The sequence below is a fragment of the Engraulis encrasicolus genome, chromosome 12, assembly GCF_034702125.1.
Source record: "Engraulis encrasicolus isolate BLACKSEA-1 chromosome 12, IST_EnEncr_1.0, whole genome shotgun sequence".
Lineage (NCBI taxonomy): Eukaryota > Metazoa > Chordata > Actinopteri > Clupeiformes > Engraulidae > Engraulis > Engraulis encrasicolus.
The window spans coordinates 6,627,885-6,648,801 of record NC_085868.1 but is presented as its reverse complement, the minus strand read 5'-3'; the positions used below and the strand labels follow the sequence as shown (position 1 = coordinate 6,648,801).

At 41.4% G+C, this 20,917-nt stretch overlaps 1 protein-coding gene across 1 annotated transcript; it reads right to left on the bottom strand.

Moving 5' to 3' along the window:
- Positions 1–423: 423 nt before the first annotated feature.
- pttg1ipa (PTTG1 interacting protein a) lies at positions 424–16,111 on the bottom strand. The gene is made up of 8 exons (XM_063212697.1): positions 16,095–16,111; positions 15,438–15,847; positions 14,819–14,871; positions 12,187–12,295; positions 8,296–8,398; positions 5,396–5,461; positions 2,880–2,926; positions 424–977 (listed from the first exon to the last, which is right to left on the bottom strand). The coding sequence occupies exons 1-8, from the start codon at positions 16,109–16,111 to the stop codon at positions 931–933; spliced, it is 852 nt and encodes a 283-aa protein (XP_063068767.1). The 3' UTR covers positions 424–930.
- Between the last annotated feature and the right edge of the window lie 4,806 nt (positions 16,112–20,917).

Here is a 20,917-nt window from a genome sequence, read left to right as displayed (position 1 = left end):
ACTATGCTGCCGATTGAAACCCTGTTGCCTAATTGTCAAATTTAATCTTTTCATGAATATTTACTAAGCAATAAACTAATATTTACTAGTATGACCAGTATGGTAAGTTTAAGTTTAAGTTTTAAGTCTATTTCTGGAAATTCAAAATGCCAGACCATGGAGAAGTTCTAATTTTTTCATGTATGAAAAGTGCAATTTTCCAGTCATAATAAATACTTAGAAAATGACATGGTACATATACGTGGAATAGGTAACATTTCTGAATGGGAAGCATAAAGTTTGGAAATAAACTACTAAAAATATTACACACTGTAGCATTTGTCAAATGTTCGTTGTGTGTGCATGGCATATAGTGGGATGCATGACTGTGCATGTAGCAATTATGGATGTTTTTAATGGCAATAAACCCCCAACATCACGATCATCTCAGTAGTCTGTGGTTTATTTATAAATGACCACTCACAGGTGTCAAAATGAAAGAAAAGAAACTTCATTCCATTCAACAATTTTCTCCCTTTCAGAAAGTACCATTTTGTTCTTAAGCATTAAATTAAAAAATGGAGTATATGTGGAAAGAATACATTGAATGACAAATGACAACAAAATAGCAGTAAACAAGAGCTAAAAGGACACTACAGGAATGAATCAGACAGGAGCGGTCTCCAAGGTGCAGTCTCCTAGACAACAACATTCACATTTCATATTGGTGCCAACACGGCCTCTGAGTTGCCAAACTCAAACTCAATACATTCGTCAAATAATTAACAGGCTTTCAAATGCAACAATTTTCTTGAATCTTACATTATTGGTGTTCAAAATAATATCACATTTAACAGTAAAACAATATCCTGTTTTTACGTGTATATCCAAGGGCACTGCTGATTAGGAGCCTCTTCAGTTGCGAGATGTGCATAGGGTGTTTTGTGCAGCTCAGCTATCATTGTCAAACCTGGCATAGGGGCTGGCCCGGTTCAAGCCTAGAGAGAGAGAGAGAGAGAGAGAGAGAGAGAGAGAAGAGAGAGAGAGAGAGAGAGAGAGAGAGAGAGAGAGAGAAGAGAGCAATAGTTTAAACACCACCCAGAACTTTCAAATGACTGTGATAAATAAACCTGCCACGATAAATAAATCTGCTTCTGTAAAACAAAACAAAACAAAATTAAATGCTGCTATACTGGAATTAAGACCTTAACACTGACTGTAAATCAGTGATGTCAATTTAAACTTTTTTGAAATGTTTACTTGAACAGCCTCTTCCTGTGTAATTTCAAGTCAAGCCACTGTGGGGAGCTAACAGGTGTGATCGTCAAATTCACAGTCTGGTCATTGTTTCCCTTCTCATTCACTTGATTGAGCTATCCATTCTGATTCTACCAGCAATTAAGTGTTCATCGTTTGATAACAGAGTGGACTGATACAATCGAGGACATTTAAAAGATCACTTTTGGGTGTAGATTGCGAATGGGGAGCTGTGGGCGGAGTGGGAGGGTCGAGGATGATATGGGGTGAATGATGTTGTGTGATATTTTCTCGCTTTTTTCCCTTTGTGTTTGTTTGTCTTTTTGTTTGTTGCTTATTGTTCAAAAAAAAAAGAAAAAAGAAAGAAAACTGGCCAAAAATAAGTGTTCATCGTTTGACTTTTGACAGTCAGACACAAGTCATATAAATAAATTGCTACTAAGAGATGTTGGCAATCTGTGTTTGTGCGTGCATGTGAGTGTGCGTGTGCATATGCGTGTGTGTGTGTGTGTGTGGCTGTGTCCATTAAATCTATGTTTTGTTAAAATAAAGTAAAAGATGATCTTAACCCCTTAAGACGCGCCTTTATAAATGTGCTGCTACCAGAATGGCAATGACCAAGTCCTAGTGCATTACTAAAGGCCCCTTGTTATGTCATAGTAGTGTAGTGGTGTGGTAGTAAATTTTTCAATGACTATTACAGCGTGCCACTGGAGGTACGGCGCGCATTAAGGGGCTACGCACTGAAAAGGGAGATTTAGGTGCACGTGTCTTGACCGTCTCACCAAGTCTCACCATCTTTTTTTTTAGAAGGGAAATGTGGACATGTACACATTTTTTCCACTTTTGAGATAACTGGACTTGGACTGGACTGGACAAGGAAAAAATGAGTGTGAATAATTCGATTGGCTATTTAGCGGTCTATGGCATTTTTGGGTTTTTGAGAATTCTAAACAAACAATTCACCTGACACAAGACAAAATGTCCTGTAAGATTAAATTCCTGTCAGATTAAATGCCTAGATATAGCCACTGATAAGCAGCACATGGTGCATACTTCACACAGAATCTTCAACGAAGATTCTCGTTCCCCATACGGTATCCTCCACTAAAGGAAATGAGGATTGAGGAAGTATAGTGCTGGTACATCCTGAATGGTTGGGTATTTCCTCTCTGTCATCGTCATCACCATTGTTAAAGCCATTAAGTACACCTTGTGCGAAAACACTCAAAATCACTGAAGCCATGTTGATGAGACAAGGACGATGCTGGTCAAGAAGGAAAACCAAATGTAATCAAGTACAGCATGTGGGCAAAGAACATTTTTTCTGCACTAGTACCTATGTATTCGGTTTTTCTACACTTGGTTGTAGATATCCCACTGTGTTGTATATATCCCAATCAAATACCTGCACTGAAGTAAGTTACCTTCAACTTCATATTGCATGTGTGTACTTTTTGTGTAAATTGTATGTGTGAGTAGTGGCAAAAAGGCATTCTTTACTGTTCTATTCTATACTTGACCAGGTCCACCATGTTGACATACCGTATTTGATACTGGCCAAGCAGGAAAGCAATGTGATGAAGTAGTACAGTGTGTGACTGAAGATGAGCCAGCAGGAGAGCCATAGTATTCATACTCACCATATTTCTGCCGGATCTCATCGTGCCTCTTCTTCATCTCCGTTTTCCTGTGAGACAACCAGCCACAACGTCAAACACAAGGACTTAACACATTTATACACACACACACCCACACACACTAATAGGAAATGCCTTCTTCCATTCACTCACTATTAACGCAAAAGATTCCCCAGGTCAGTCATTCTCAAACTGTGGGCAGGGGCCCACTGGTGAGGCGCGAAGGTATTCCAAGTTGGCCTTGAAATCATTTCATAAGTATCAAAAATAAGATTTGCGTTTGCTGTTGCCTATTTATCTGAGTTTTTATGTATCGGGTCAGAGGTGGGCCCCAGACATTTTTGAAAATTTCAACTGGGCCCCAAGTTGGAAAAGGTTGGGAAGCCCTGCTCTAGGTTTTGCCATCTGACTGTCTCTGGTAGAACAATAATAAGGACAGCAGGCCAAGAGACCCCTGACAAAACGGATGCCTAGATCAACATGGCATGTTAATACATAGGTTTCTTGTATACAAACATTCCTGTCTGTGCACGCAGCTGAGGATCCCTCTGCAACTTCTGATTGTTTGGAAACTGCTGTCACTCAAAAAATGTGCTCACACATGATTGGCTGCTTAGCATCTCGCCCCTCCTTACAGCGTGAATGTTTGTAAATGGGAAACATATATATGGCTGTGTTCGTTACGTAAGGGTTAACGTTCGGCGAGAAGGTCGCTACCGTGGAATAGCAGCACGACAGAGAGAATCTTTAGACCCCGACGCGGAGCGGAGGGGTCTTGTTCTCTCTGAAGTGCTGCTATTCCACAAAGCGACCGACTCGCCGAAAGTTAACCCGCTTATTATATGGATATACTTAAATGATTCACACATGGCGGGAACATTTCTTTAGACCTATTTAATGTTAAGATTGTTGCTGCGCAAAACAAAACAGTGCCGTTGTGGAACACCGCTAGGCAACAGCTAGGTAGCCAGGACAACAGGTGTTGTCTATCACAGCAGCTGATTAGAGTGACAAAAGACCGGACCCCCTGCGGAGTGATATGAAACATTCGCTTTAGCCACTGACTTGTATACAAGCCAGGCTTTAGCAGTGAACGTCTTGTTGCCATTGACAGCGGTAGCCAGGACAACGGGTGCTGTCTATCACAGCAGCTGATTAGAGTCTTGTTGAAAAGTCGCTTTAGCAGTGAAAAGTCTTGTTGCCATTGACAGCGGTCTGTTATAGACCAACCCGTCCGTTATCGAAAAATAACAGACGTCCGAACGTTGGGGAGCCCCGTTGAAATGAATGGAGCATTCGACAGATGACGTCACAACCATATAATAAAGTGTAATACTGCACAGCCTGCTGAGAGAATGTGCATGAATGTGCCGTCATGAATGCGGCCAATAGTTGGGGCATTTCACATGAAATCACATATTGGGACCACACTTTGGGAGATTTTAATAAAACCCTATTCATTAATGAAGACTTTCTTGGTCCGTTTCTCCCTTAGTATTGGTGTCAGATTCATACAAATGCAGCTCTGGGGTTCTACCTTGCACCTAAATAGGCACACTAAGTGTAATCAAAATCTGTGTCGGTCGGGCCCCAGTGTCTGATTTCACGCAAAATGACAGCTGACACTTTTAGCTGACACTTTTATCCAAAGCGACTTACAGATATTTACAGGGTATTGGTTACAGTCCCTTGGGAAATGTCGGGTTAGGTGCCTTGCTGAAGGGCACTTCAGCTATGGAGGCAGGAAAGGATTGGTCAGGGTGGGGATTTTACCTGCAACCATGTGATTATATACAGTCCAAGTCCCTAACCATTACACCACGGCTGCTCAAAAATCACACACAAAAAATATGTAAGTTTCTGTATTTTCCACAAGAAAGTTTGAATGGTTAACTGGTTAAGCCATTACATGATGATGGGTTTTTACAATTAAAGTTCTCCGTCTCTTTCTTTCTTTTGATTCTCATTAAATGCTAAATGTCTCTCTCTAGTCATCCTCATTTACTTCTTATTAGCAAACAAACACAATTGCAGATGGTAGTTGAGGCCAGTCCACAGCTGAAAATAGTGGAGGGTGAGGATTGTACACATCCCAGGAAAAAGTGCAGGACGAAGGCTGACTGAAGGTTTGGAGTGAGGCGTCCACACACTTAAAATCCTTTCCTCCCTTAATTTTGTATTTCCATAGCAGGATTACATCTCAGCCATCTTCATCAGATTCTCTACCAATATTGTCTTCATCAGAGACAATCATCATCATCTAATAGAGTAGAGAATCTGATGAAGACAATGGTCGAAACGTAATCCTGCCAGTGCCAAAATAAAAAATCAAGGGGAAAAGGAATTTAAGTGTGCGGACTCCTCACTCCAAACCCACATCTAAAAATAGATCTCCATTCACAGCCAATAGACAAACGGATAACAGACAAGACAAGACTGGCATCGTCATAGCAACCACCAGAGCCGAGTGCCCAAGTGGTCACCATACCAACAGACTCTCGTCTCGCAGCGTCACCCACCTGGCGTCCGATTTGACCTTCCGTTTGTCCGCCTGCTTTGCCATCTTGGCCTCAGAGTTGCCCATCCTAATGGGGAACAACAATGAGAACAACAGGTTAACTTTCAAGGGCAACTAGGCAGACAAGACCATTTTCAAACACCTTTGCCAGTCAGTGTTTATGGGTCAATAAACCCAGTCTAAATCATTAGTACTATATACTTTGCCTTTTTAGTTGTTGATAATTTCCTTACAGATGAATAACATTTCTAGTCCTCCTCCTCCTACAACTACTACTACAAACCCCAACTCCGATGAAGTTGGGACGTTTGGTAAACAGTGAATAAAATCAAAATGCTATCATTTTCAAAACATTCAATCTATTCATTAGATGGAGAATAGTGAAAAGACAACATATTAAGTGTTAAAACCGAGAAAAAATATTGTTTTGGGGGACATATGTACTCATTTCTAATTTGATAAATCCAACACGTCTCAAAAGAGTTGGGACGGGGATCAGTGAAATTTAGTAAACATCCAAATAAGATAAAACAACAAAGAAGAACATTTCAAAATGAATTGTACTGATGGACAATATAGGTGTCCAGGTATAAGATCATCACAGAGAGGCTGAGTCACTCAGAATTAAAGATGCAAAGGGAATAATTACCATAGTTATTACATACATTTTTGAATTCCCTTTGATTTACCACGATTGAGTGTATATAAGACATATTTTTGTTAATAAAATCATTGTATAGGTTCATGACATCATGAAATATATATTGGCTGTAGTCTCACTCTAATTCCTGGAGTGCTAGAGCTATTGAAAATTGATCATATTAAGAATGCTTAATGCATGAAAATGACACAGGGGTTTAACATTCTCCTAAGCACCTGAGCTCACTTGAAATAGACCCAGAAGACATGGGAAACTGTCCTTTGTTTACAGAAGTCAGCAGAAGTTGTAGAAGTCCATTCTTTTTGACAATAATAGAGCATTGCACATCCTGTGCTACAGTGAAAATGGACCATCCAACTTGTGTTAGTGCTAGCTTCAAAAGTCAGCCTCCATGATGGCATGCGGATGCAGTAGTGCATTGGTTAAGATGTTCTCACTCATCTGTAGAGTTAAATACAGTGCTGAATGGTATAAATGGGTTTTAAACAGCATGAAAAGCCACTCATGCATTATATTTTGAAGGGAGATCTTCGATTACTGCCACATAGTAAGGTCAAATTGCATTCTCTACTATGTTTTAACAGTTTGGCTCCATCATAAGGACCAGCATGTGATAAAATGGTGGGTTTTTGGTCAAGACCTGTCACACTGTAAGCACTACAGAAAGGAAAACATTGCAAAACATGACAAGGAATACACCCACCATTTAAGCTGGTGAAATCATGTCCAAGATAGGAATTAACACTGTTTTTTATATAAAATCATCTCATCGGTTAATGTATTTAACTGTTAAGTGTTGTCTTTTGTTTTGTTTTTAGTCTTCCTCGACATTTGCTGCCATTTATTGTCCCCGTCCCAACTCTTTTGAGACGTGTTGGATTTCTCAAATTAGAAATGAGTACATATCTCCCCCACACAATAAACAATATTTTTTCTCGGTTTTAACACTTAATATGTTGTCTTTTCACTATTCTCCATCTAATGAATAGATTGAGTGTTTTGAAAATGATAGCATTTTGATTTTATTCACTGTTTACCAAACGTCCCAACTTCATCGGAGTTGGGGTTAGTATGTCTACATAAAATCATTGCCTCAAACTATGGAGTGTGCACAGTCTGTAAGCATACTTTTCCAACATTGGTGTCTGTCTACATCTTCACATCTTTTTTAATGAGCAAGAATGTAGCTAAGAGGCTCTTATAGACATGATCAGAAAACTTCCAGGAGCTGGGCACCGTGCCTGGAATATCTAGCCTGAGGACAGCACACCAGACAGGGGGGAGGGAGGGCGAGAGGAAGGACCCCTACTGCCTCCAATCTGGTGGATTTATTGAAAGTGAAAAGATGTAGAAATGTAGAAATTCAGAGAATTTGTTTTCCCTTTTGCTCCCAGTTCTTTCCACTTGTCTCATTCGATTACAATTGTGACATTGACGTGTTCACGTTAGTGGACTTCACTACAGACACCAGAGAGAGGTATGTGAACAGTAAATACTGTAAGTCCTGTTTCCAGTGCAAACACAAAAAAGTGATAGATCCTCTATTGCACAACCATACAATACAGTCTTGGTGCTGCGGTTTGCTCATAAAATCATTTACTTAGCACTTGAAAAGAGGCGTCAGTAGAAATGATGCACTACTATGGTGAAGGGAAATGCTTAAATAAAAAGAAAATGGATCTCAAGTTGTCAGGCCAGCTCATGTTCTGCTGGGCTGCGAGAAAAGGAGGCTGGCAAGGCTGAATTTGAGCTGTGGAGGAGCTGCAGTGTGGCAAAAAAAAGATGTTCAGAGAAGAGCGCATCATGAAAACTACATGGCCAAGATGTGGCATTCTTTCAATCTTTTCAGATGTAGATTCAGCCTAATGTAGCATTCACTAGCCTGGTGAATCAGATACTTTTTGTTTAATGTATCCTTTATCCTTTATATTATAATTGAGACTAGGTGTTTCTTCTGCCAGGGAGTCCTGGTCAAATTTTAATTTAAACATGGTGGAAACCGTTTGACCTTGCAACATTAGGCCTGCTCTTTCACACCAGAGTTCTCTGTGGTGATTCATGGCGTGGAAGCTTTTTGTAAGGGTTCTGCTCAAAAAAGTAAGGCATGCAGGAAAACAGTGCGGTGGCCGAGGGTTGAACTCAGCTCAAACCCATCCAAGTTTTCTACTCAGATTCAATTAGTCTGTGAACAGTGTCCCATTGAAAACAATGGCGTGTGTGAAGAGTGAACATGAACTTACCCCACGTTCTCACACTTGCAGCAGCAGAAGAGGCAGATGAAGAAGGCCAGGATGATGACTCCTCCCACCACTGCCATGGCGATGATCAGAGTCTGGAAGTTTACTACAGGGACCAGGAGAAACATGCATATACCATTCGCATTAACAACACATACAGTAGGCAGAAATAGTTTATCACAGGGAGCAGAAGAAACACACATATACTAAATATACGCATTAAAAACACATATCAACAACAACATGTATTTGTAAAGCACAATATCACAACTTTACAGTTGAGTCAAAGTGCTTTCAAATACACAGTAGACATACACTAACTCACACACCAGCTCTAGGGGCAGCCGTACCATGCCAATTGTCCAGGGCTGAAATGCACGCACGCACACACGCACAATACTTCTAAATACAATTAATCTGGAAGCGATCATAACATAGCCTAATTTCATAACATCAGAATTAGAAGACCTACTTGTGCAGGAAGACTGAGTAAATCTACTTATTACCTAGGCAGAAATAGTCCAGTTTAGTGTAGTCAAGTTTACAACAGGGGGCAGGAGAAACACACACAGTATACAACCCCATATGCTGAAATGGTCACAATCAGATGTGTGTTCATGATCAATAACACTCCTATATGGGGACAAACAGATACAACCCAAAGGTAGAAATATAAAAGATTCTCTAGGTTCCAGTCAGAATTACAAGTATGTTCAAGTCTGTTTATTGGCATTCACAACCCATTGGTTGAGATAGTCAGATTCATGCGCATGTGTATTTCCATGTCTGTTTAACAGGGAAAAAAACACTATATAGGCCAAAAATAGGCACAATCGGCGGACACAATAATAGATAGAGGTATTTACTGTCATCGTCACTGTCATTTACTGTGATCGGCTTAACACGCAAGTAGACACAATTAGAGTCAGAATCAAAGGGATGCTTATTGTCAAACCTGTTTGACAGATGAGGAACTTGCACTGTTTTAGATTCGCTTTAGGTCACATTGCAGAGATGATGATAAAGAAAAAGACTACAAACATGCACCAAAGGCACCCCTGCTTATAAGCAAGATTGCTGACATCAAATTAATGTTTTCTCCCAAGCTTTTATTTACAGTCATTGAGTGTGTGAGTGAGTGTGACAAAAATCAGTTGACGGAGGGGGGGAGGTCTGGGAAATGACCGCAGGCTGGAATGTACATCACCTGATATGGTGCCTTAGCCATTTGAGCTAGAGCCAAGGCCGTTACCAAATTCTATCATGTGACTTACTGCATATGATAAGATAAATTCACCAAGGGGTCATTCCACGCCAAATCAACAAGTGCCCGCGCACTTAGGTCTCAAAAAATTCTGAAAATATTACCAAGTGTACCAATGGTACTTAAGAGAAACACTGTACATTTATTTGAATGTAAGATGTATACTCTCCGTGTTACAGCCAATTTTACTGGGGGAGGGGGGTGCCAATTTTGTTCACACTCATTTTTTTGTCAAAGTTCACAAGCCCCTAGCTCAATAACGAAACCATGTAGGAAGCTCACATTTGGCATGCTGGTACATAGATAGGAATAGTTTGTTGCTAAACTGTCAGTTTTGGTCTGTATGATCCTGCATCGTCATAGCATTCCCTCAAAGACGATACAAATTGTACTGGAGTTTTTGGCTGTGCTCTGTTTAGGCCATCAGAAGACATATTTGTGCCCAACATAGCCTCATGATTTTTTTCCCTTGTAGATACAAGTAGAAACACTCCCATAAAAATCTATAAATAGAAAGGAAATCCCATCAGTGTTTGACCAGAAGACCTCACAAGTCTGACAAATCATTTTGGGTGTCATTTTCAGAGCACCAGAACACCTTGTGGGATTGTCCACAGATTTTTATTTTATTTTTTTCTTCATTCTCCATGAAGTCTTCTTTTTAAAAATGCCAATGACGCTTGTCTTATGTGATGTTTTCGTTTTTAATTTCCACCCTGAACATGGGCAAAATGCAAAAAGAGAGCACATGAACATTAAATGTAAAGACTAAATAATCAAATGCAAATTTTACCCAGACATGATCACCCGAGAGTCCTTGTGCAGGGGTGCAGATATCCCTTTCAATTTCAATGATTTCAGGAGCGTTCAATGTGGTAGCAGGTTCACACACCAAAAGTGACAGTAGGTCAGGCACAAAGAGTCATGTTGTTACTTTTTTTGACCAGCAGATGGCAGCGGAAGAAACGCATAGAAAACATATTGCTCTCAATGTGCATGGTGCCCATGTTCAGGTTGGAAATTAAACAAGAAAACATCACATAAGACAAGTCTCATTGGCATTTTTAAAAAGAAGAATTCATGGAGAATGGAGAAAAAAATAAAATAAAAATCTGTGGACAATCCCACAAGGGGTTCTGGTGCTCTGAAAATCACACCCAAGATGATTTGTCAGACTTGGGAGGTCTTCTTTTCAAACACTGATGGGGTTTCCTTTCTATTTATAGCTTTTTATGAGAGTGTTCCTACTTGTCTCTACAAGGGGAAAAAAACAAGAGGGTATGTTGGGCACAAATATGTCTTCTGAAGGTCTAAACAGACCACAGCCAAAAACTCCAGTACAATTTGTATCATCTTTGAGGGAATGCTATGACGATGCAGCATCATACAGACCAAAACTGACAGTTTAGCAACAAACTATTCCTATCTATGTACCAGCATGCCAAATGTGAACTTCCTACATGGTTTAGTTATTGAGCTAGGGGCTTGTGAACTTTGACAAAAAAAAGAGTGTGAACAAAATGGGCACCCCCCTCCCCCAGTAAAATTGGCTGTAACACGGAGAGTATACATCTTACATTCAAATAAATTTACAGTGTTTCTCTTAAGTATCATGGGTACACTTGGTAATATTTTCAGAATTTTTTGAGACCTAAGTGCGCGGGCACTTGTTGATTTGGCGTGGAATGACCCCAAGACAAGGTAGAAGATATATACATATACTGATAAATGTGTCATCTGATTTACCAGGGGTGCATTTCCCAAGCCCATAGTTGGTCTTTGAGCATTGCCCCTACATTTTGCCTCCACTGTTTCTGTATCGTAGACTGAAAATAATGATTTAATAATTTCAGCCCTGTACATGTGGCTGTTTGGCTGTGTGCTATGGCAAGTTGTGTAGAGTCTGGGCTACTTGAGCATTGGCCCCAGTGAACCGTGTTGTGTCATGTCATACATTACATTATATTTAGCTGATGCTTTTATCCAAAGCACTTGCAGTTCATTTGCAGGGCATTAGATACAGTCCCTGGAGCAACATGGGGTAAGGTGCATTGCTCAAGGGCACTTCAGCCATGGATGAAGGTGTAGGGAGGGATTCGAAACCTACAACCCTCTGATATACAGTTCAACTCCCTGACCAATAAACCACGGCTGCCATCGTTGAGGCGCGTCGTTGAGGCGCGTCGTTGAGGCGCGTCGTTGAGGCACATTGAAGGTGTATGTGTTGTGCTACCTTGCGCTGTGTGCTACTAATTTGAGCAACTCGTTGAGGATGTATGTCAGGGGTGGGGAACCCTTTTCATTCAAGGGGCCTCTTGAAATTCCTCCAAGGGCCGTAAAAGTTTTCCAAGCACCGTTTTATGAACACAAACCTGGATTAGGCCTATATTGAAGGCAGCCACCTTTAAAACAGACCCACCTTCTCTAGGTCCCCTGAATATAACTTAATTGTACTGCAAATGTAATTTCTAAGATTCCTTTACAAAATATGTCATATTTCATGTGAAGCTGCATAACATTAAAATTATTTTGGGGGCCGGATAAAACGGCCTGAAGGGCCGTAAATTGCCCTCGAGACATAGGTTCCCCACCCCTGATGTATGTGTTGTGCTGTGCTGTGCTGTACTCACTTGAGCACTGGCCCCAGCGAGCCTCGTTCAGGGGGCAGAGGGAGTGAGGAGGCAGGATGGTGCTCACTGGATAGGTCATGCATGTCTTCGTCTTTATACACCACAGGCACTGCAGAGAGAGGGGGGGGAGATAAGAGTTAGCTGCAAGGCATTCATTTGCTGTAATTCATACCCTTGAACAGCTGGGTGTGTCTGTAGTGCTATACTGTACCTGACCACGCTTGAAGAGGGCAAACAGTACTTATAGTCTGATAACCCCATTATGGGAAACATCCATAATTTCACATTTCATACAGGGTGAACCGAATTATCAGGCAAACAAGCTTTTTGACCATATTGTCCATTTCATGCATGTTGACCAACATCAACCTCGGGTTGACAACCTGTATGAACATTAAAACCTATTGGATTTCAGCATTTCCAGGTCATGCACACGTGTATAAGAGAGGGTGTAATCAGGAGAACCTAATGCCATTATCAGGTGTGCATAATTATTAGGCAACTTCTTTTCCTCTGGGAAAATGTCCCACAAAAGAGACCTAACAAGATATGAAAAGTCCATATCAATGTTGAAGTCTTCCGAAGGGATGTGGCTGTCTAGGAATTGTCAAGATATTGATCACATAATCCAATACCTTTTCAGGTTGTTCTTGGGAAATGTGCAAAAATGGACGACATGGTCAAAACCCCTGTTTGCTTACTAATTCTGCACACAATGTACACAATATACAGATAAACCGATACACTTGTCATTTTTTCTACATCCTTTTGGATAAATATGGTCTCTAAGTTTAATATAATGTTTCACTTTCACAACTGTCCCTGATTTCAAGATTAGACACAGAAAACTAAGTCATTAAAAAGACAGTAGTTCATTAGTTTGGCATTCCACTGGTTATACCTTTTGGATAAGGCATTGGGATAAGAACACACACACACACACACACACACACACACACACACACACACACACACACACACACACACACACACACACACACACACACACACACACACACACACACACACACACACACGCTCACACACACACACACACACGCTCACACACACGCACACGCTCACACACACACGCACACACACACACATGCACACGCACACGCACACACACACACACACAGCATGCAATGTGTAAATAAAAGCTGCCCTTGTGTTGGTTTCCTGACTTCAATGGAGGTGAAAATAGCCCTATTGTTATGGCCATTGAGGCATTTCAGACCTGCGTCTGTGGAAACTATGACTGTGTGTGTGTGTGTGTGTGTGTGTGTGTGTGTGTGTGCGTGCATGTGCGTGTGCGTGTGTGTGTGTGTGTGTGTGTGTGAATTATACTTGACCTGTGATATTTCTGTTTATCAACTTCTGGTATTATAATGTCTTAATTTTCTTTGATTATAATTATTGAACATTTTAAAGTTTGACTTAAATGTTTTAATGTTAGGTGACTCTAATCATTTCATGTTTTCTTTCTTGTTTTCTTCATTCCTTAACTTTTATTTTTTAAGCATTTTGAACTGCATCTGTGTGTGAAATGCGCTATACAAATATAATTGCCTTGCCTTGTCTCCAACTGTCACCATGGTTAGTGAAATCAGGTAGTAAGGCATTTTTATACACTATGTAGTGGACAAAGCAATGACACTAACATCCTATATAGCGCACTGTAGTTAACACACAGTGGAGATTAGGAGTTTTTAGATTTGATGCATGAGATAAAAAAGACTCAACGGTTGGCTACAGTCACACAAAGGCAATGTGAGTGTGACGTTAAAGTTGTTGAGATTACCAGCCTGTACCAGGAACAGGGAAAAAGAAAGAACGAGGGCAGTCGTAGACTCAACGGTTGAGGAGAAGTATTCCACCCAAACCTGTTGGACAGGTGCGCTCGCTCGGAGCTGCATTCATGCACCTGTAGGTAGCACACACCCTCCTCCCTCAAAACACTTTAACCCTTGCATGGCCGGATCAGTTCTGCCGTGAGGGTTTAGGATAGGTATTTACCCTCCGACCATGGAGCCCAAATGGTTTACTTTTGTTAACAGTTTAAAGTTAGGGACAGGGTCACAATCTTGAAAAGTTGAAGTGTTCCTTTTTTGGCAATAATCTGTAGGGAACTGAGCCACTTGGGCGGCAGTCTGCGCTCTCTCTCTGAGCGACTCTCTAGTTTTTGTTCTCTTCTCCTCAACACATGACCTGCCTCTTTCCTGCACCACTACACTAGGCTACAGCAGAAACAGCACAGGGCCTCCGTAACAGACACACACATACATATTTGTGTGGTTATGACGTGGTGTTTTCCTGCAGTGACTCAGCCATCATGACTGCACAAAGTTACGTGTGTGTGTGTGTGTGTGTGTGTGTGTGTGTGTGTGTGTGTGTGTGTGTGTGTGTGTGTGTGTGTGTGTTCAAATGTGTAAACCAGACGCTCCTGCTCTCTCAAAAGGCAAGAAGTTAAGTGAAAGATTGCAACGATAAACGACAACAAAAGCAATACAGCAATTCTGCTGGAAAACTCCCGGAAGTAAGCAAGGTGTAAGTGGTAAACCAACAGGCCTAAACAGGGAATGGACGAGCCAGAGATGACTCTAGGACACCGTTTGTTCCCATGTTGTCTTACCGTCACATTGACCAGGCATTCGTCACAGCTAGTGCCATTCTTGCTCTCACAGGCTAAGGAGAGAGAGAGACAGACAGACAGACAGACAGACAGACAGACACAAATGTGTTTGTTAATGTGAATGTAGTTCCACAACCATAATAATGACATTGGCCTCTATCACAGGTGGTGGGCGAGGTGTAACAGTAGGCCTAAGTGTCTGTGTTGTTCACAACCAGAGACCCCCTCTGGGACCCGTTGCCATGATGAAAGCAGCACAGGCCCAGGAGAGAAGACTGTCCAACAACAATAATGAAGGAGACCCAGCCTGACCAAATCACTAGCCACACCAAAACACTAAACACAAATGCGAAGGGAAGTTTTCAAAAGGTGGCCTACTTTTTAATTCACAACAATATATGGCTTACAATTCACGGTCTTTCCTAAATTGGGCTACAATTACAATCCACTTTTGTTCGGGGAAGGAAAACAAAACACCTGCTGTGATCTGGGAAAGACATGGCGCCTGTAGCCTATGAGTAATATACAGTTGAATATGTCAACAATCACTTCAATACGGTCTACTGTACTTTTTGTTTTTGTTTTAACACTTATTATTGCTGTAGGTTTATTGTCTTACTGTCGGGGGGTGGTGTCGGCACTGGGCTCGGAGTAGTGGATCCCGTTGTGGTGGAGGTGGTAGCCGCAGAGGTGGTAGTTGTAGCACTGGTAGTTGTGGTCGTGGTGGTGGTTGTAGTCGGGCTGGTAGTAGTAGTTGAGGGCGCTCCAGTTGTTCCCTGACCAAACGCTACGTTTAATCCGACAAGAACCAGGAGCAAAGGTACACCAATCCTCAGAAACATGATCTTTTCAAAAAAGTAATATCCCACAAAGACTTTCACCAAGGTATCCGTCCAGTAAATCACGTGTGAACTCAGAGACGCTCGACAGTAAAATCTCAGGTAGTTAGACAACACAGGAGAAGTCTGGAGCGCAGTCGCTACTCGGATGGCGACACCTGAAAACTTTCTCCTCCCGTCTGCGCAGGAGCTGGATGCTCAGCGCACGGAGTCACATGACCTCCGCGGGCGCACTGCGCTCTCAAGCTGCGCTCGTGCGCTGCCAATTTACAGCTAAAAGTAGAGCTCTATTTCCAAAACAATTGCAATTTTGCACGACAGTCAGTTGAGACAAAACACTGCAACAAAATAGCTATACTGTTTAAAGGACAAGCGCAGTATTTTCAACATTATGCCCCTTTTCTGAGTTGTCAGCAATGTTTTAGAGTCTCTCTCACCATGAGGGCCTCACCATCACGATTGGCACATAAAAAACTAGAAATGCACTCAGAGAGTGCAAACCTCCGCCAACTAAGCTGACTTTGGTTGTAATATTTGTGACATGTCGTGGTGTAATCCATGCATGCCTAGGCTATTTATAGGCTAGGCCTACAGTGTTCAGAGAAGTGAACATTCAATTTTAACCAAATTATGTGTCTCTTTTATTAGCTAAGGCTTATGTCACCTCACCTGGTTAGCTTTGGTATTAGTTCACCTGCCATTGTGTGATTGGCAAATGTGATTGGTCATGCCATAGGCTATAGGCCCTAATTTGGAAAATATTGTATCCCATCGCTATACTGTAGCCTGGTGTCATTGTTCATTCATTGTGTTGTTATAAACATTTTGATGATTGGAAGCATTATGCCTTTCATCACATAATTGTTTTGCCACAATATTAAATAGCGCAGCTATTAATATCAATCCATAATATAGCCTATAGTGAATGATATGACTACGGGGGCACCTTGGCCTTTGAGAACGATTTGGTATCACTGTCAAATACAAGCTCGAATTAACCTTAAATGTAGTGAACTGGATACCGTTCCCTCCTTGGCGCTGTCTGTTCATCATTGATAGCCAACACTGTTCACCGTTATTAGGCTATTTTTCCCTCCCTCCGTGGGCTACAAACTTCAACAGGCGAGAGAAAGCTGATTTGGTTGACATGGAAAACACTCGGAGAACAATTAACTCCGCGAAAGTTGTGACGATATGCATGCCATTAACCTACATATTTACATTATGTGTGGGTGCTATTTATTGACTATACGCGTATATGCGTGCACCTATGGCTTCAGCCATGCAGGCACAGCAAATCCGCGCGCTGTGCATTCTGTTTGGCTTTGTGGTGACTGTCGCCACACAACTTTATTTAACCTTTCATGTAGAGAACTGGGTACCTTTCCCTCCTTGGCGCTGTCTGTTCACTGTTAAACACTGTTTGCCGTTGTTAATATCTCCAACCTTCGTAAACTTCAGGGAAACACTCGGAGAGCAATTAGCTCTGCGAACGCTGATTTGGTTGACAGGGCAAACACTCGGAGAACAATAAACTCTGCGACGATATGTGTGGCATGTTGTCGGCATATCGGCTATTATATATCATTTGGTGTGCTATTACGCAGCCATGTAGGCACAGCAAATCCGCGCGTAATACATTCTGGCTGTGGTCACTGTCCAATCCACCTCGCAGGCACGCCCTGTCATTGCTCAATTCACTTCGGCCACCTTGTGGCAGGCCGCGAAATAGCACAGCGAACGAACAGAGTGACAGACGGACAGACAGACAGACGGACAGACATGATAACACAGAAATCGGGCGATCACATAACCTCCTGGCGGAGGTAATTACATGGTTAATGGAGCATGGTAGATTATTTTTTGGACCAAAAACACCACATATTGATATTGATTGGTATCTCCTCAGCCAATTGAAATATTTTCCTGAAACCTGAAGCATTTACTCATTTTAAATTGTCAAAGATGTTGCAAGACAATCTAGGTCTTCAAGGTCAAAGGTCAATGTCACAAGGGGACATAGGCTAAAATAGCCTATTGCATGCAAATTGGTCAAGCGAATTAGCTTAAAAAGGTTTAAAGGTTGTGGTAGGCCAAATTAAGTGAAAAGCATATTTGGTGTCCTTCAAATTGGAATATTCTGTAGATTAAGATTTTTTTTGCAAGGATGAGCGAGGAGAGGGCAAGCGAGATAGAGACTAGAGGATGTTGCAAAGCCACACGTACAGAGAAAATAGAGCAATCTACTGTCCTAGCCACAGGTGACCTAGATCAGTGGATTGTTCTGTTTTCTGGATCTGTGGTTTCACTCCATCCTCTCATCTCTCTCCCTTACTCACCCCTCCTCCGTCTTCCTTGCACTGGTCTGTTCATGGCTCTTCGGCTGAACAGAAATATTGCAAGTTCACTGCAGCTTCAACATTTGGGTGTATAGCACCAGTAACCTGCATTGCTTGAAGAAGGTCATTAGACCAAAACTTCACAAGTGAAACTCTGCAAATGTGAAAAGTGTGCGGGAGCTGTATTGTCTCAACGTTGGTGACCCAGGGGTTCCACTCCTACGCACCTGGCCTAAGGAATTGTGCAAGAATTCTAAAAAATAGCCTAAAACTACTCTCAACATTTGTTTTCAAGACTGTGCAACTCACCAAGTGTTCAGGGGTATTCAATGGTATTCCATAATTGTTTTTGTAGCAAAACATGACTTTTGTTGTGTTTTATGTACATTTCTTTCTTTAATTCACAAAATGGCAAAAAAGACAAAAGCCATATTTCACCTTAGAACTTGTTAAGGAATGCCACTGAACACCCCTAACCACTTAATGAGATGCATACTTTCAAAAACAAATGTTTAAGGTGTTTTTTCAAGGACTTATTTGGACACGCCCATAAACTGCCATTGTAAAGTCAATTGAGACAGAATCTAAATTAGCCAAATGATGGAGACAGCAGTAAATATAAAATAAACGGTGAGGGAGACTCTAAATTAAAACATTGCAGACAACTCAGAAAAGGGGCTCAATGTTCAAAATAGTGCATGCATCCTGAAACCAAATTAAGACAAGACACACATTGTAAGGAATATCCAAGCACTTTATAGTTATTTATTGTATTTGTGTAATACTTTATGAAACCCAGGTGTACATGGTCTACATGAAACAAAAACAACAAATGAAAACATACAATGGCTTAAAAATCATAGCACAATTAAATAATAATAATAAAAAATCCAATAATTTATTAAAGCATTTTGTAAAGCCAGTTACAAAAGAAAACAACAAAAAAACAACAAACATCCTCTCGCTCTCTCACTCTCACCTCTGTACATTAGTGTGTTTGAAATATATGGAGTAATAATCAGAAAACAATAATCTGGAAGCATTACACTCAGATCTGCAGGCTGCCAGCAGTGACAACAGACCTCAGTGTAATGCTATGGCCGGAGAGACAGAGGCTATTCCACCCCATCCTATCATCTACAATTCTGCTGTGTGCCTGTGGAGATCAGCATTCTGTTGTGTGTGTGTGTGTGTGTGTGTGTGTGTGTGTGTGTGTGTGTGTGTGTGTGTGTGTGTGTGTGTGTGTGTGTGTGTGTGTGTGTGTGTGTGTGTGTGTGTGTGTGTGTGTGTGTGTGTGTGCGTGTGTGTGTGTGTACATGTGTGATGTGTATCAGCTAGGCAACGCTGCATCCTTGGACCAGTTCTCTCCATTCCTATATTCTTCTTGTCCGTTCTCTCTTTCATTGTAGGCTAATGCCAGGTCTAAGTGCACTGCCTCCCTCTCCTTTGTGTGTGTGTGTGTGTGTGTGTGTGTTGACTAAATACCTAGATATTTCCCTGTGGATCCTGTGTGCAGTGAATGGCCGACTATACGATCGGTGTTCCCTGTGATTACCAGTCAACCATATGTGTGTGTGTGTGTGTGTGTGTGTGTGTGTGTGTGTGTGTGTGTGTGTGTGTGTGTGTGTGTGTGTGTGTGTGCGTTTACTAAATCCCAATATATGTTTCCCTGTGGATCCTTTATGATCACAGTGCAGTGGATGACCAACTACTATATGATCAGCCTTCCTCTGAGTCATCCATATGATCTTCAGGCCCCAAATGATGCCTCTCCAGCCCCCAATTATTGTTTGCTGTCTCAAATAGGAAATACGTACACAACTTCCCTTATCCACCCCCCAACATCTCCACCCTCCCATACAACAATACACCCAGCCCACCAGTCACCCCACCCCCCACCCCCACCCCAAGCGTACACCCATTGCAGCCATTCCATTCATTGACCCTCCCCCACCCCACACACCATTGACATCAATCCATGGTGGCAAGCTGCCCCAAAACAAATACTTTCAGACAGCACTGTTTCCTATATTCTTTGTTCTTTCTTTTCCTTTTTTCCCTTTTTTGGGTGTCACTTATTTCATTTTTTTTTAATTATATTTATATTTATATTATATATATTATATTCATATTGTGATCATGACCCTCAGACACAAAACTTGCTTTACACTGACAATTACATTTGCATATCCAACAGCAAAAAACTACACAGGACAGTAGTGGTACTGAATACTTATATCTATGCTTTCCAAAATGAAAGAAGCTAAACAAACCCAAACCAAAACAAAACCCAAACAACATATCTATAAGTGTTTTTTTTAAAAAAAAGAAATAAAAAAAGATCTTTTTACAGTCACACTTGAATGTTCATGGTGATAAGAGGAAACGATATGACTGACTCGGGTGGATGATGTCATCGTTTTGTGATGACGTCACAGTCTATGTGATGATGTCATCATGTGTGCGCAATATGGCTGATAGTGATTCCTGTATGTTCTGTTCGTTGAGATGTTTAAAATTGTAATAATAACGCCAGCTAACACTTCCACTGGATGTCTGGATGTTTGAGATACAGATGGAAGATACAGATACAGATGCCAAAATTCACAACTCAAGTGAAAAACATCCACACAAACACACACTACACTCTTTTTTTGTTAAGACGCTTGCTCGCTCAGCTATGTAAAGCGGAATTCTGCTTCAACGCGGATCAGATTTCTACAGGGCTTCTAGAACCCATTTGCTGGAGGGTTCTGAAATAGAACCGTAGGTGTTCTTAGAGTGTTGTGAGTGTGTTCTCTGCCTGAGGGTGATTTTGAGAGGGGATAGGGGGGTGTTTTGTGCGTCTCCACCCAACTCCCCACTCTGTAGGTGGGTGTTCGAGGCAGCCGGTTTCTGTGTAAGGCATCGAGATTCAGTTG

Coding starts and splice junctions, on each gene's coding strand:
- pttg1ipa (XM_063212697.1), bottom strand. Junction 2,927..5,395: donor AAGGTCAAATCGGACGCCAG/GTGGGTGACGCT, acceptor GTTGTCTCACAG/GAAAACGGAGATGAAGAAGA. Junction 978..2,879: donor TGAGATCCGGCAGAAATATG/GTGAGTATGAAT, acceptor CTCTCTCTCTAG/GCTTGAACCGGGCCAGCCCC.